We start from the raw sequence: 13,858 nt of genomic DNA, 5'->3' as shown, positions 1-13,858 counted from the left end.
TCACCTATCCTGTGGATAAGTGATAATTTACTAAATTTGAAGAACCCCTTAAATGCAGCAGTAAAAAAGAAGGAAAAGTGTGGTTTGGGTGCTGCTATGACCCCTTACCCCTTTTCTGCCACCACTTCGGTGCCTTTTCTGCCACGTGCCGCAGTTCCGAATTTGCTGTAATATCTTCTTTTAGCTTGTTCTATTGACTCATTAGATGACTCCATATTGACCAGGACATGCACAGTGTCACATTCAGATCTAGCACATATACGGTTCTGACTAATAATATACAATTAATATATATATATAATAAAATATTTGTTAAAATTAAATACTATAAAAAAATATTCTCATTATGTAGTGATCAGAGTCGGAGTAAATCATGATCATTGAGAAAAAGAAAAAAAAAGGGACAAGGTGCAAAAGTATAAAACATAAAATGAGTCCGTATTACAATTTTTGGCATAACTTGAATCATTCTTATTGGTCATGTACATTAACAAGGACCCGTCACTTGGCATAAATCTGTATTTTTATTATCTGATCTAAATGCTGCTGTTTTCATGAATCCGGTAATATCTTTCTTTTCCTCCTGTGTCTCTCCGTTCCTGAGATATGGCCTCTTCTTCCCTGTATATAAATCTAGTCTTGTTAGCCAAGTGGGCGTCCACATGAAGCATACGCATAGGAAAGCTGACGGCCACGCCCACCTGTTAACAAGACTAGTTTTACAGGGAAGAAGGGCCCATATCTCAGGAACGGAGAGGCGCAGGAAAAAGAGGAAGACATCAAAGGATTCAGGAAAACAGCGGCATTTACACCCGGTAATTTTTTTTTACATATTTATGACTTACAAGATTAAAAAGTATGACGACTGTCTTACAAGAATAGCACCACACCTGTCCAAAGGGTTTTGTGTAGTATTGCCGTTGAGCCTCATTAACTTCGATAGAGCTGCAATTCCAGACTTAATCCATGGGCAGCCATGGTGATGTTTTTGGAAGGAATTAGTAATAATTTTGAATGCTTCCTAATTTATTTAAGATCCTGTGTAATTTAAGAAACTTTATCACATTAAGTATTATTATTTCTAAAGGCTATAATATTTAGAGAGGAAATCCATCTTAAAACATCTTACACATCAAGGTGAAATCTTCCTAGATGCCTCTGGAGACAGTTCTAGATTTTAGTGTGGATTTCCCATTAACACTTATGATACATGGATGACTTATGGTTGTGCCATCACATTCCTAAGATCATCCATGGCCTATATCCAAGCCAGTGTGCTCATACAGATGCAACCTTCCTTACTTCCACCCTTGGTCCTGATATTACTTACATAAGATGACCAACTTTCGAAAAAAATAAAACTTTGGCCATTGTATCAAAGGCATTTTTTACAAAGCTGGTCATATCACCCCTCTCATCTCAGGATATGTGGGACCAGGAGGAAATACAAGGAAGGACACATCAGTAGTAACATCTTCTACTAATATCTACCATGCAGTCGAAAGTAATTAGAAAAGAAGAGCACCATTTCTAAGATTACATTCTTCTATTAGTCGAAGAACTGGAACAGGGTTGGGCGGGATCTACTCTACATCTGGAGGTATGGTACGCAACGCTCCAAATACTCCTTTATTGTAGGACTTCTTCTAATGAAGTCGTAGAAAACAAGACTATGTTGGTGGATCAAGCAGAAGGTAGAGTTGCATATATTGTGCTAAGAGCAAAGTTGGGAAGATTCGTCTAGCCAAATCTAGTATTACATAGAGGCCATTCAGATGAATGGCGATCAAAGTAACACAAAGACAACTCAAGTTTACCATTTTGGCTTCTTTGAGTGGATGACTAACCTCCGCGACGTCCGTATACCGTAATAGGTCATATGGACATTGATTTTCGCCATGAGACAAACTTTGCAATTGGATTCGTTATAGTTGACCTTGGCAAACACTATTTCGGTAACGTAAGATTTACTAGACAATCATGGAGGAGATGAATTTTTTTTTCATAACTTTTTTTAAGCTTTTAATCTAAAGGTCTATGGCCATTTTGGAGGGATTTGTCAGCTTTGGTTTCCAGGTGGTTGCCTTAATCTAACAGTCTTGATTCCAGAACGTTGTATGACCAGACAGGGCAACCTAAAGTGATATATTTCTTTACCCTTATGGGATGGGGCAGGAACATTTTTACTTTTCACAGTACCAAGTCAAATCAGAGTGTCCTATTTATTTAAGTTGATGTCCTTCAGAGAAGAGCACCATACTTCCTTGCATGTCTTTGCTCTGGTTGTAAAAAGGGGGAAAGGATTCTAATCAAGAGGCCCCAAAATGGTCTAAGTTTGGAAAACATGGATGTTGGTGAGGGGCACAACCCCAATCTTAAAAGGCATAAGCACCGAAATAGATTGTCCCAGGTTCCCTCCTGAGAAATTCTGTTCCTGTGGTTGTCACGTACAATTTGTCTCCTTTTTCAAGCTGAAATACAGCCCCAAGAAATATGGACCTGTTCCACATTGCAGCGCTTCCCGTATTTTTAGGTGACAGTTGGAGTTGTTCGCAAGGGGTCTTATATGCTCGGAGAAGTATCACATTGTCGTTTTCCATTTTGGAATCCAGCATCACATTTAAGGAGACAAGATTCTTGTTTTGCTGGGGACACTGTGTCCCTCCGAACAAGGCCTGGCTGTATATGAAGTAAAGGCCCTGGTGCAGCACGAGCAGTTTGTTGTTCTCAAATGACAAGTTTCCTCGGCTGAAGGAGTTGTCTGTGTCGTTGGTCCAAGCCAATGAGTCCTGAATGAATGGATTGGCTGTAAGAAAGGAAACAATAAAAAAGAAGTCAAGTATTGACCTTACAATTGTGATCTAGAACAGCTGACCTGATGATTGGGATGACATGGACGCCTTGGTACAAGGGCAAGTGGCCACCAAAATTCTTAATATCAACTAATATTTACCTAACATTTACGGGTAAAACCCATCCTAGAGTCCCCAATATCTATTAGACAGACAAGAGAGTAACCACAAAGGGCATCCCAATTTCTAGAGGGTTTAGCACACCCATTGATTGTACAGACAGTCGGTTCAATTCCATAGGCAAAGTGTAATGCTCTACGTCTCCTTATAGTGGCGCTGTTGGGAAAGTGAACATTTGCTGCCAGACGCCACCACAAATTATAGCAATAGTTAAGAGGTGACCTGCAATCAACATACCATCGATGGATCCTTCAGACAACAAAAGATTTTCTGACGTGGAATACCCCTTTAAGCGTAACTTGAAATATATTTTTTTTATCTCCCCAGTTCCCTAAAATAGTTCTATTACCGATATTTACCTTGCAAATGAGCTGCAGTCTTCTCAGGGACTCTTAATACTGTAATGGGAAGGTGAAGAATTAGGAATGTGGCAAAGTATAGCACAATATTATTTACAGAAGCAATATCCGGTACCTAATTGTATTGTGTAAAAACAAAAACAAATAAGGACCTGTACTCCCAGATATTGAGGTTGTCCACATATGGTCTCATATATCAGTCCATGAAGACAGTAAATGCCCATAGATCCATCCCTGTACAATGTGAAGTGCAGCTCTTTTACATAGACATCTGAGCTGCAGGCAGTAGGACAAGTGGGCTTTACCGCCTGTTACTTTGATATCCTTGCGACTATATTTATCTGCATTTAATGATGAAACTGATAAAAAAAAAACTTTGCTACTAGTTTTGACCCCAGTAATCTGAATTACATAGTCCCACCGAGATCTGAACCCCCACCTTCTTCTCTACTTTTGTAAATTTTGCTTTGAAGGCGAGAAGGATGTTCAGATGAAGGTCACTGGTCTCTGCATGAGACACTTGTTTGTGACATACATTAGAATATAGGACACAGGAAGACTAAAAAAAAAAAACAGCCTACACATACCAGAGTGGTAAACAATATGTGACAATGTCAATTTTTAATGAGGTTAAAACACAATACTTAGCATTAAAATAGCATCATTAACCCTTTAAGGATGCAGCCAATTGTTTTGCTTTTGCAATTTAGTTTTTTCCCTCCCTTTTCTAAGAGCCATAGCTTTTTTTTTTATTTTTCTCTTTTTGTATAAGGCCTTGTTTTTTGGTTGGAAGAGTTGTAATTTTGAATGGCACCATTCAATTTACCATATAATGTACTGAAAAGCTGAAAAAAAAATCCAATTGGGATGATATTGGGAAAAAAAATGCAATTCAATTTTTTTTTTATTTCATTTCATTCTTACAGTTTTTATTGTGTGGTAATGACCTAATGATAACATGATTCTCCAGGTCAGTACGATTATGACGATTCCAACGTTTTCATAGCATTTTAGTTGCTTAAAAAATTCTGAAGTATGTTAAAATAAATTTGGTTTGTGTCGCTTTATTCTGAGGCCAGTACCTTTTTTAATTTTCTGCTCGATGGAGCGGTGTGAGGGCTTGCTTTTTCCGCACCGAGCTGTTATTTTTAATGGTTCAACTTTGCGAACATGTGACATTTTGTCTGCTTTTTTCTTGTATTTTTTGGGAGATGTGTGGCAACCAAATGGAAATGTAGCTTTCTTTTTTCTTTATAGCTTTTATCTTGTGGCTTAAATAATTTTAGTGTTGCAATCCATAGTGAAAATCATGGTCTCCAGCCAGTGACTCCATTAGGGATGAATGCTTCAATGGGATTTAACCACTTATACGCCGCTGTCAGGGATTGATACCAGCAGTTAAGCGGTTTAATAGCAGCAATTGGAGCAAGCTCTGATTGCTGCCGTTAGAGGCAGACAAAGTATACCACAGCTTGTACCTTTCATGTATGGTGTACATTGCTAATTTATATGCAGACCCAGTGAATGTTCCTATGACAAAACCTACAATAAACAAATTGAGTATAAACCCTGCTGAAACTAAATAAGTAAAAAGCAAAAGTGCATTTAAATAACATAGGCTTCTTAGTAACACTGTTTTTGATCAAAAATAGCATAAAAGTCATCTCACCAACAGCAAGGTGACCCAATTCGGGACAGTCCGGAATAGGGTCACCTTGTCGTTGGTGGGATGGCTTTTTTGCTGTTTTTGATTAAAAACAATGTTACTAAGAACCCTATGTTATTTAAATGCACTTTTTCTTTTTAATTATTTAGTTACAGCAGGGCTTATACTCATTTTGTTTCTTGTAGGTTTTGTCTGTTTCATGGCCAATGTGAATGCCAATGAGAAGATTGAAAAGCCAGAAGCGTTGTCATGTGGAAACTACAATGTCATGGGTGTGTCAGATGTAACAGACAGTCGCTCTGCATCTGGTTGCAGAAGGTCACTGCGCTTGGCATTGCAGACGCCTTCTTAATCCTTCTCACTTTTGGACCCAGCAGCAACCTCCCTTCTGCTCTGATTGACACACCCAGTCTGGGTGTTTATAAACACTCAGTCTGCTTCAGGGAGTCACTGGTGATATTCTCATTTTCCCTTATGAAGGCTTGGAGCAATAGCAGCCGGCTATCTTCCTCTCTGGTGCCCTTGGGGGACGTTTGGTGCTATCTCTCTGGTGTCTGCTCAAGCTAAGTTTCCCCCCCTTTGTTTGTCTCCCTTGTTGTCTTTAGTTTATAATGGGGACTGACCCATGCTCACCCATAGCTCTAGGGATATACAGGGATTAGGTTTCCTGTTCGGTGATAGGTGCGGAATTTATATAGGGACAATAGGACAGGTAGGGTGATATTAGATCTGCTTAGGGGTCTCCACTCCTTCTTTCCCTAGTGTTTGGGCTACTCTCGCCTCATCCCTTCGTGTTGCATTTAGTCTTTCCCACACTGTGCGTGACATACAAAGGATGAGTTGCTAAAATCCAACAGATTAGATCTATAATAGTAAATTACTGGTCTTTTAAGACATTTTCATGCACTAAGATGCATCAGCAAACCTGTGGCACATGCACCAAAGCTAGTAGGTGGGTGGTGTGCACATAAAAGTGTGCCCTTATTGCCGCAATTGTAGGAGAGAAGGGTTTCAGCTGCAGTGACAGCCGGTGAACACTGGTTTGAAGAAACCTCATGTCCCAGCTGTCCTATGCTTCACAGATGGGTGAACAATTTGGAAGAGTTAAGTTGTAGACTGCCTTGACGGCAAATTACATTCAAACCATTAAATTACATAAGATTGAATGATGCAACATCTTTCAGTGAGTCCAAATAGGAAGCGGCAGCCACAAAGGTGCCAACATATCCACAACACAAGAGTACAAGTGGTCCGATACCGGAAAGTGTAAATCCCATAAAACGGTTACGTTACACGACTTTCACATCGGTGGCACATCGGGTATTTCATGTTGGATTTTCTTTTTTGAAATCTACACTATGTACAAAAAAAAGTTTCCGACCCTGCCCTACAGGTGGCCATGCACATGAGATGGCTGACGGCTTGACTTAGCATTCATGTGTTCTCATCGTGGAGAGGGGAGTAGGTCTCTACTAGACTCCTTTGGCTTATCTTCCCCAAAGAAAGAAAGTTCGGGCATTGAAATTACAAGTGCCCAATTCTTCAGATGGATGAATCAGGTGTCCCCCATACACATCAGAATGTCAAATGGTCCCACCGAAATTGGTGGGTTCGGCTAAATATCGCCTAAATTGTATGGTGGGCTTTAGACATAGTAGTGTAGATTGAGAACCATAGAACCCTATGTATGCCAAAAATTCAACTCTGAATTACAAAGACAGTCAAACCATCCATTCCGCTTTCTATTTTGGACACTTTTTTTGGACAGTCAGATGCCCAGATGGGCTCTAATCTCATCAAACCCATTGGGTTATGTCATCTACCAAGCTTTCCCTGGTGCTGAAACTAGTTCTGAATCTTTTCTAGATATCACATTCTGCCTGAATATTGAATGTTACTTTGAAAAGCCTGACAGGGACTCGGCATGTCAGATGACTAGTCCAAGAAGCCGGTTCCCAGAAGCTTCTCCCCACCTGCTCTCCTTAGTTGCCTATTCAGCCCAAACCTCATCTTAGCTTTGCATCTCTGTCCCTCAAAGGGCCACTGATGACCTGAAATGGGAAATCTCATGCCCTTACTTATATCCTATGTCCATTTTGCATATCCGGTGTCTCTTTGAGCATAGGAAACCAGAGACATATCTCAATGCTCTAGGGTATTAATGAAAAGTCTAAGACTGGGGTTGCATTACCATTTGCCATTTTTAATACTGGTTTCTTAATATGTGACAATAAAGCCTTTGGGCCCATCAGGCTTCAATGCCTGGATGCATCTGCTACCTCTTCGCCAATTACTGTTCCTCACATGTACCAAGACCTTTACATGTGACCCATCAGTGGAACCAAAAACATAAGACATCAAAGGAATGGGAAATAGATGTAGTTCTACCTGGATCAGCCGACCTTGACTTCTTGGCTTCCCTCTGTGAAGAAAATTTTTATTGAAAAATATATCCAAGATATGGAGACAAACGGATGTTGGAATTATTCATTCATACATTTTGAGCACAAAAACAAAATTTGTCCCATTAAATAATAGTCATTGAGTAATCTTCTCCTATCAAGTTAGGAAAAAAGTACACCTGACTGTACGGCCTGAAAATTGATAATTGGACAAGAATGGGAGCTCCCCGTTGGACCTGACAGATGATCTGACCATCTTACCACAAAGGTACCATCCACCATGTGAATAAAAAATGCAGGATGGAAACAAAAAGAGGCATCAGACCAGACCTGAAAATTCATTCAGAACTCAGACCCAGGGTTGGACTGGCCCACCAGAGAACCAGAGAATCATAGTGCAAACCTTGCAGCTGCTATGGGGCTCTTGAGTGGGGGAGAAAGGTGAGCCCTCAGAATCAAATCCTCTGGTGGGCCCAATGTTCTTCAGTCTGACACTGCCCAGACCCCACAATATTTTTTCCCATGAACCATAAAATTAATTGTGACCTCAAATCAGACCCCTGAGTTAATTCAGAGCCCAGACAAGCCCCTAACTTATTCAATGCCAAAGTCCAGACCATTCAGAACCCAGATTCATTAATTAATTAAAATCCAAAATCAACCCCCTAAATTAACTGAAATCCAAGATCTCAAAGATTTTTTTAAAGCCCAGACCAGACCCCTAAAACTTACTCAGACCAAACCAATGTTATTCGAACCCTAGAATATACTCAATTAATTTGAACCCCAGACCAGAACCCTACATTTATTCTGACCCCTGGCAGGACTCTTAAACCCCAGATCGGATCCCTAAATTAATTCAGATCTGCCCCTAAATTCATTTTTGGATATCCATATCTAGGCACCACTGCATTAACATCCTGAATGATACCATTTAGACTAAAGACTGCGTCAACCAGGTCCCCTTGCGTTGGTGGTCCTTATAGCAGCTCTTACATCGGTCATTATATGGGTTGTCATATAACTTTCTAGAAAATAGATATTTTAGCAATGACTGATTCAAAGTTTTAATAACTGTGTAAAAGAGGATAAAATATATAAAAAAAATTCTTGCAGGGACCTTGTATGAGAGCTCTTACCTTCACTGGAGACCCCACTGCAAGAGACACAAGGCAGAAAAGGGCTATCAGTCTGCCATATCCTAAAGTAGCAGTGCTCGGCCAAGTCCATGGGCTTCTGGGTGATGTCACAGTCATAGCGGCAGCAGTGAGATTGGAAGGATGCTGTGGTTGGCAGCTATTGACAATCAGCAGTGAGAAGGAATGTACAAGTGACCTGTCTTATAACAGTGCAGAAGAGAAGGTGGGAGGAAATAGCAGGGGAAACCCCTACCCCAACCAGGAAACTGACAAACACGCACCAAAAATGCTCCTAAAGACTGTACCAAAAGTGTGCGATGAGACTAAATATACAGTACGATGCATTATTAAGATCAGAAACAGCGCCACTCTAGTCCCTAGGCTGTGTCTGGTATTACAACTCAGCTCCATTCCTTCCATAATTCACTTTATTGCGCTGATTTTGTGAGTGCTGTTTATAGTGAATAAGATAAAAAAAAATGTCGCAAACAAAACCCCAAACAAATAAAATGTTAATTTCAAATCCGTTAGAACTTCCTAATTAGTGGAATGTTCTCATTCATTTGGTATTCTTCTGCTCTTCAGCATTCTGAGCATTCAGTTCTTGAAATTCATCTGTTTGGAAGCAGGAAAAAATGGACAAGTATAACTAAGTATCTGATCGACTCTGACAAGAGCCAAATTGTAAAAAGTCTCGATGAATGGGTCAAAGCATCTCCAAATTGACAGGCAGGTTTTGTTGGATGTAAGTGACGCGCCCCCAGGGCAGTGGGGTACTCGGTGCCGGGCCTATAGATGCCGGGGGAGGGATATGTCACAGTAGCGGCGGTCCGGTCCATGGCCCAGGGCTGTCAACAAAAAGGGGAAGAAATATTTATAAGGGATTTGTAGTTCTTAGGAAGTGTTCGTGACGCCACCCGTGGTTTCTGGTAATAGGTACCAGCGCTGCTTCAGACCTCTGGGGCAGTTGATAGGACAGCTGGGTTGGAACAGCTCCCCACAGGTGGGGCGGGCCCCAGGGCAGTGTAGTAGAAATGGTGGTGATACTGGGGCTTGTAGTGCAAGAGAGAGATGGCGCAGTGGAAATAACTGACGGAGGCAGGGGAGTGCAGTCATCCGAGTTTACTCACAGTTCTGTTTAAGTTCCTCAGGTACACTGTACGGGTGTCAGACCCGATACCCATTGTGATTCCCCCAATGAGTGAAATGCTGATTTGGTGTAGGGCAGCAATAGGTCTCAAGGGACGGAACTACCAGGCGGTAGTGGAGCCCATTAGCTCAGAACACAGACCTACACTCCTAACTGCTAGAGGGGTAGTTGATGTACGCAATGGAAGAGTACCTGTACGTCTCTTAAATTGTGGGGAGGAGGAAGTTAAATTGCCACGATACGCCACTGTTGCCAGATTGTATACTGTGAATAATGATGCCATACACAGTGGAATCCTTGACCCCACCGGATACAGTGGAGGACAATGACTCCGAAGCTCAGCTGGAGGAATGGTGTCAACTGCTCCATGTTGGGACTAACGCCACTCCTGTCCATCAAAAACACGGTATCTACAGGGTGGTTCAGGAATATGAACAAGTATTTAGTAAACACCCACTTGATTTTGGAAGGGTTAAAGGGGTACAACACCACATACCCACCGGTAACCATCCACCCATTAAGGAGCGTTACAGACCCATATCACCAGCACATTACCAAAAAGCCAAGGAAATGTTGCATGACATGAAAAAGGCAGGTGTAGTAAGCTCCCCTGGTCCTGGTCAGAAAGAAGGATGGTAGCATGAGGATGTGTGTAGATTATAGATAAATTAATCGAATAACACATAAAGATGGATACCCTTTGCCCTGTATAGAGGAATCCCTGGCTGGACTAAAATCTGCCAATTACTTCTCCACATTGGATCTCACTAGTGGGTACTGACAAGTCTCTGTTGCTGAGGAAGACCGGGAGAAGACAGCCTTCACCACCCCGATGGGATTATGCGAGTTCAACAGTATGGCGTTTGGGCGCTGCAACGCCCCCGGGACGTTCCAGAGGTTGATGGAGTGTTGCTTAGGACACCGGAACTTTGAGACAGTGCTGCTGTACCTGGATGACGTTATCGTGTACTCGAGGACGTATGAAGACTATCTGAAGCACCTGGCGGAGGTATTTGAAGCATTGTCCCGGTAGGGGATGAAACTAAAACCTTCCAAGTGCCACCTGCTCAAACAGAAGGTTCAGTACCTGGGACACGTAGTCAGCTCAGAGGGAGTAGCACCAGACCTGGAGAAGGTCACTGCCATCCAGAAGTGGCCTGAACCGAGAAACATCAAGGAAGTACGTCAGTTTCTGGGACTGGTTGGGTACTACAGGAGGTTCATAAAGGATTATGACTCACCCCCTGGGCCAGTGCTGTAGTGCGGCGCGCGTGCGCGCGGGGGGATACCCGGAGCCGGATCCGATGGGGGTAGTAGTCTTCGTGTGGCGGTGACCCGGTCCGCGCCCAGGGTGGTCAAACTAAGTGGCAGTTATTGGTATGATGGTATTAGTGTCCGACTACGCCACCCATTGAATGCGGTTATGAAACCGCCGCTGCAGGGCAGACCGCTGAGGCCGGTGGTATAGGTGTGCAGCAATGTTGATATAACCCCCAACGGGAGAGGTATGGCCTCAGGGCAGCGGATGTGGGTGATGTTGGGAGTGATGGTGTGGATGTCCCAGCACTAACGGTGCGACAAGAAAGCACGGAGACGTGAGGGTACAGTTCAGGGCCTTTACTGATGGTACAAGGCAAATTCCCCCGGGAGTACTGGCTAGTAGTTGGGGCCTGGTTAGTCTGCGAGTAAGCCGGAGTTCCCCTGGCCAGGTGGAGTTGTAGGCCTTCCCGTTAGTCTGTACCCTTCCTGGCTACCCTGCTTTCGGCGGTTACAAGTAGCCCACGTCCCTGGGTATACCGTGTGGTGCTCACCCGTATGGCTGGTGACCTGGGGCCTCCTGTTAGCCTCCGCTCCGGGATGGCGGTGCTGGTCCCTTCGTTGTGACTGAGCCTCCGGGCTTTTATGGCCAGAGGACCTGGAATCCCCTGCCGGATGGATTCTGCTGCTGGGTATATTTTAGTCCCCACAGCCCCGGACTCCTGTGTCCGGTTTTAGTACCTTCTCCCAGGGCGAGCTCTGCACAGCTCCAGCCCCTGGCGCTTCTCCTTGGCTCCTACAGAGCTCCTGATGTCTATCTGTCCCTGTTTCTGCGTGTCCAGACCAGACTCCGTCTCTGTCTGGAACTCCTCTCTCTAACCCTGCCTCAGCCCCAGTTTATGTAGGGGAAGTTCTTCCCCTCCCAGGACTGGGCAGGAGGTGTGGCATGCTTAGGATTCCTGCCCAGGAGACCTCCCACCTGCTCACAGACGTAATACTGCTATTACTGTGGAAACCAGACCCCTGGGGTGCCACATTCCCCCCTAGTGAAATTTAGTACTCCCGGACTAAACATATATATATTTTTTTTTTTTTCAAAACATAACAGGGTATAAACAATAACAATTAAATACATGAGATGGTCACGGCGTGTCCGTAACCGGGAAGCAATAAGGGTGTCCATTTCACCAAAGAACAGGGAGCCGTAACCAGGTAGGGGTCTGTCCTGCCCCGAGTCTTTAACAGTCTTTAGTCCATTCCTGGGTTACGCTCCAAACATATTTACAACAGAGTTCCGGTTACTCACTGTCCATAACCTGTCAGTCCATATAAAGAAATCTGTAACTGAAAAACATAATTAGCAACGGCTACAACAAAACAGGTAAACATAAAATAGTTAAAGCAACTAGCCAACTTAGATTCTCCAACGTACGGGCATCTGGCCTCTGGTAACCCTAGTGGATCTACGGAGCTCACTAACTGGTCCTGCACTACAGGGTGTAGGAGGTGTTATGGGCAGGCTGGGCAGCTTTCTGCGCACTCTTTGGCTCACTAGGGGCACGGCAGGCTCACTACTAGCAGAGGGTTGATCCTTCTGTACTGCTGGCGTGGACTCTTCTGCCTCTTGGGCCGGCTGCTCTTCCAGCTCTACTGGTTCCTCTGTAGGCACTTGCGGGGCTGGCTGGAGAAAGGTGAGGACGGGTACCACGACAGCACCGTTTACTTGTGTCCAAGACCGGGGGAAGTCTCCGAGTACAGTCCTGATCATTTCTTCCCTTTCCTCTGCGGGTCGAGGGTTTTCTTGATCTTCTTCTTCAGGGTTTTGCAGCTGCTCGGGACACTTCTTCAGGTGGTCTCTGGAGACAACGGCTGTGGTTTCTCCTCCATCCTTACTGATCTCGCAAATCTTTGGGTTCTCATGGCTTGATGGCAGTACGGTGTACGGGTCCTTCTCCCACTGGTCGTCCAACTTGTGGAGCCGTCTTTTCCTCTTCAAGACCTGCTCTCCAGGTACCAGGGGAACAGCGGGAGCATACTGATTATAAGCCCTCTCTTGCCTTTCTCTAGCTTGAGACAGACTTCGCTCCACGCTCTCCTGCACTTTCCGATACTGCTCCTGCCGTCCTGTATCCCAGTCTGCCTCTGGCGAGGTGTCCTCGGGCGTCAGGACTCCCATATCCAGGTCGATAGGCAGCTTACCAGGCCTCGCTCTCATTAGGTAAGACGGGGTACAGTTGGTAGAACCTACAGGAATGTGGTTGTATAGGTCCACCAGATCAGGCAGCTTCTCAGGCCACAGACTGCGTTCTTCCAGGGGCAATGTTTTCAGGAGGCCTATCACCACCTGGTTCATCTTCTCGCAGAGTCCATTAGTTTGTGGGTGATAGGGCGTTGTTCTTATCTTCGTGCAGCCATACAGGTTGCAGAACTCCTGGAAGACTTCCGCTTCGAAGGCTGGCCCTTGGTCTGTCAGCACTTGGTCCGGGTACCCATGTGGACGGCAGAAGTGCTGCTGGAAGGCTCTAGCTGCTGTTTGAGCCGTTAAGTCCTTGACCGGGACCACCACCAGGAACCGGGAGTAATGATCTACGATTGTGAGAGCGTAGACATACCCAGATCTGCTTGGAGCCAGTTTCACATGGTCCAGGGCTACCAGTTCCAGTGGCTGTCGGGTGATGATGGGCTGCAAGGGAGTCTTCTGGCTGGCACGGTCCTTCCTTCTTAGGTGGCACGGTCCACAGTCTCTGCACCACCTCTCGATGGCTCCTCTCATGCCTACCCAGTAGAACCGTTCACGCAATAAGAACTCCAGCTTCTTCCACCCGAAATGTCCTGCTCCGTTGTGGTACGCCTCCAGAATCATAGCTGCGTCTCGTCTGGGGACCACTACCTGCCAGGTCAACTCATGTGTTC

At 44.3% G+C, this 13,858-nt stretch overlaps 1 protein-coding gene across 1 annotated transcript; it reads right to left on the bottom strand.

Moving 5' to 3' along the window:
* Positions 1-607: 607 nt before the first annotated feature.
* On the bottom strand, positions 608-8,711 carry LOC141153307 (lymphotoxin-alpha-like). Its single transcript, XM_073638022.1, has 4 exons — positions 8,539-8,711; positions 7,386-7,419; positions 3,332-3,370; positions 608-2,806 (listed from the first exon to the last, which is right to left on the bottom strand). The coding sequence occupies exons 1-4, from the start codon at positions 8,653-8,655 to the stop codon at positions 2,376-2,378; spliced, it is 621 nt and encodes a 206-aa protein (XP_073494123.1). The 5' UTR covers positions 8,656-8,711; the 3' UTR covers positions 608-2,375.
* Between the last annotated feature and the right edge of the window lie 5,147 nt (positions 8,712-13,858).

This window comes from Phyllobates terribilis, unplaced genomic scaffold (genome assembly GCF_046119375.1).
Source record: "Phyllobates terribilis strain yellow unplaced genomic scaffold, ASM4611937v1 Scaffold_7__3_contigs__length_470593459, whole genome shotgun sequence".
Lineage (NCBI taxonomy): Eukaryota > Metazoa > Chordata > Amphibia > Anura > Dendrobatidae > Phyllobates > Phyllobates terribilis.
The sequence above is the reverse complement of the archived record's forward strand: the minus strand, read 5'-3'. Positions and strand labels throughout refer to the sequence as shown.

Bases quoted from the DNA above. Each gene is read 5' to 3' on its own strand.
- LOC141153307 (XM_073638022.1), bottom strand. From the start codon at position 8,655: ATGACTGTGACATCACCCAGAAGCCCATGGACTTGGCCGAGCACTGCT. The intron at 7,420-8,538 runs GTAAGAGCTCTC...TTTTCTTCACAG, and splicing joins CAGTGGGGTCTCCAGTGAAG to AGGGAAGCCAAGAAGTCAAG. The intron at 2,807-3,331 runs GTAAATATCGGT...CCTTTCTTACAG, and splicing joins GACTGCAGCTCATTTGCAAG to CCAATCCATTCATTCAGGAC.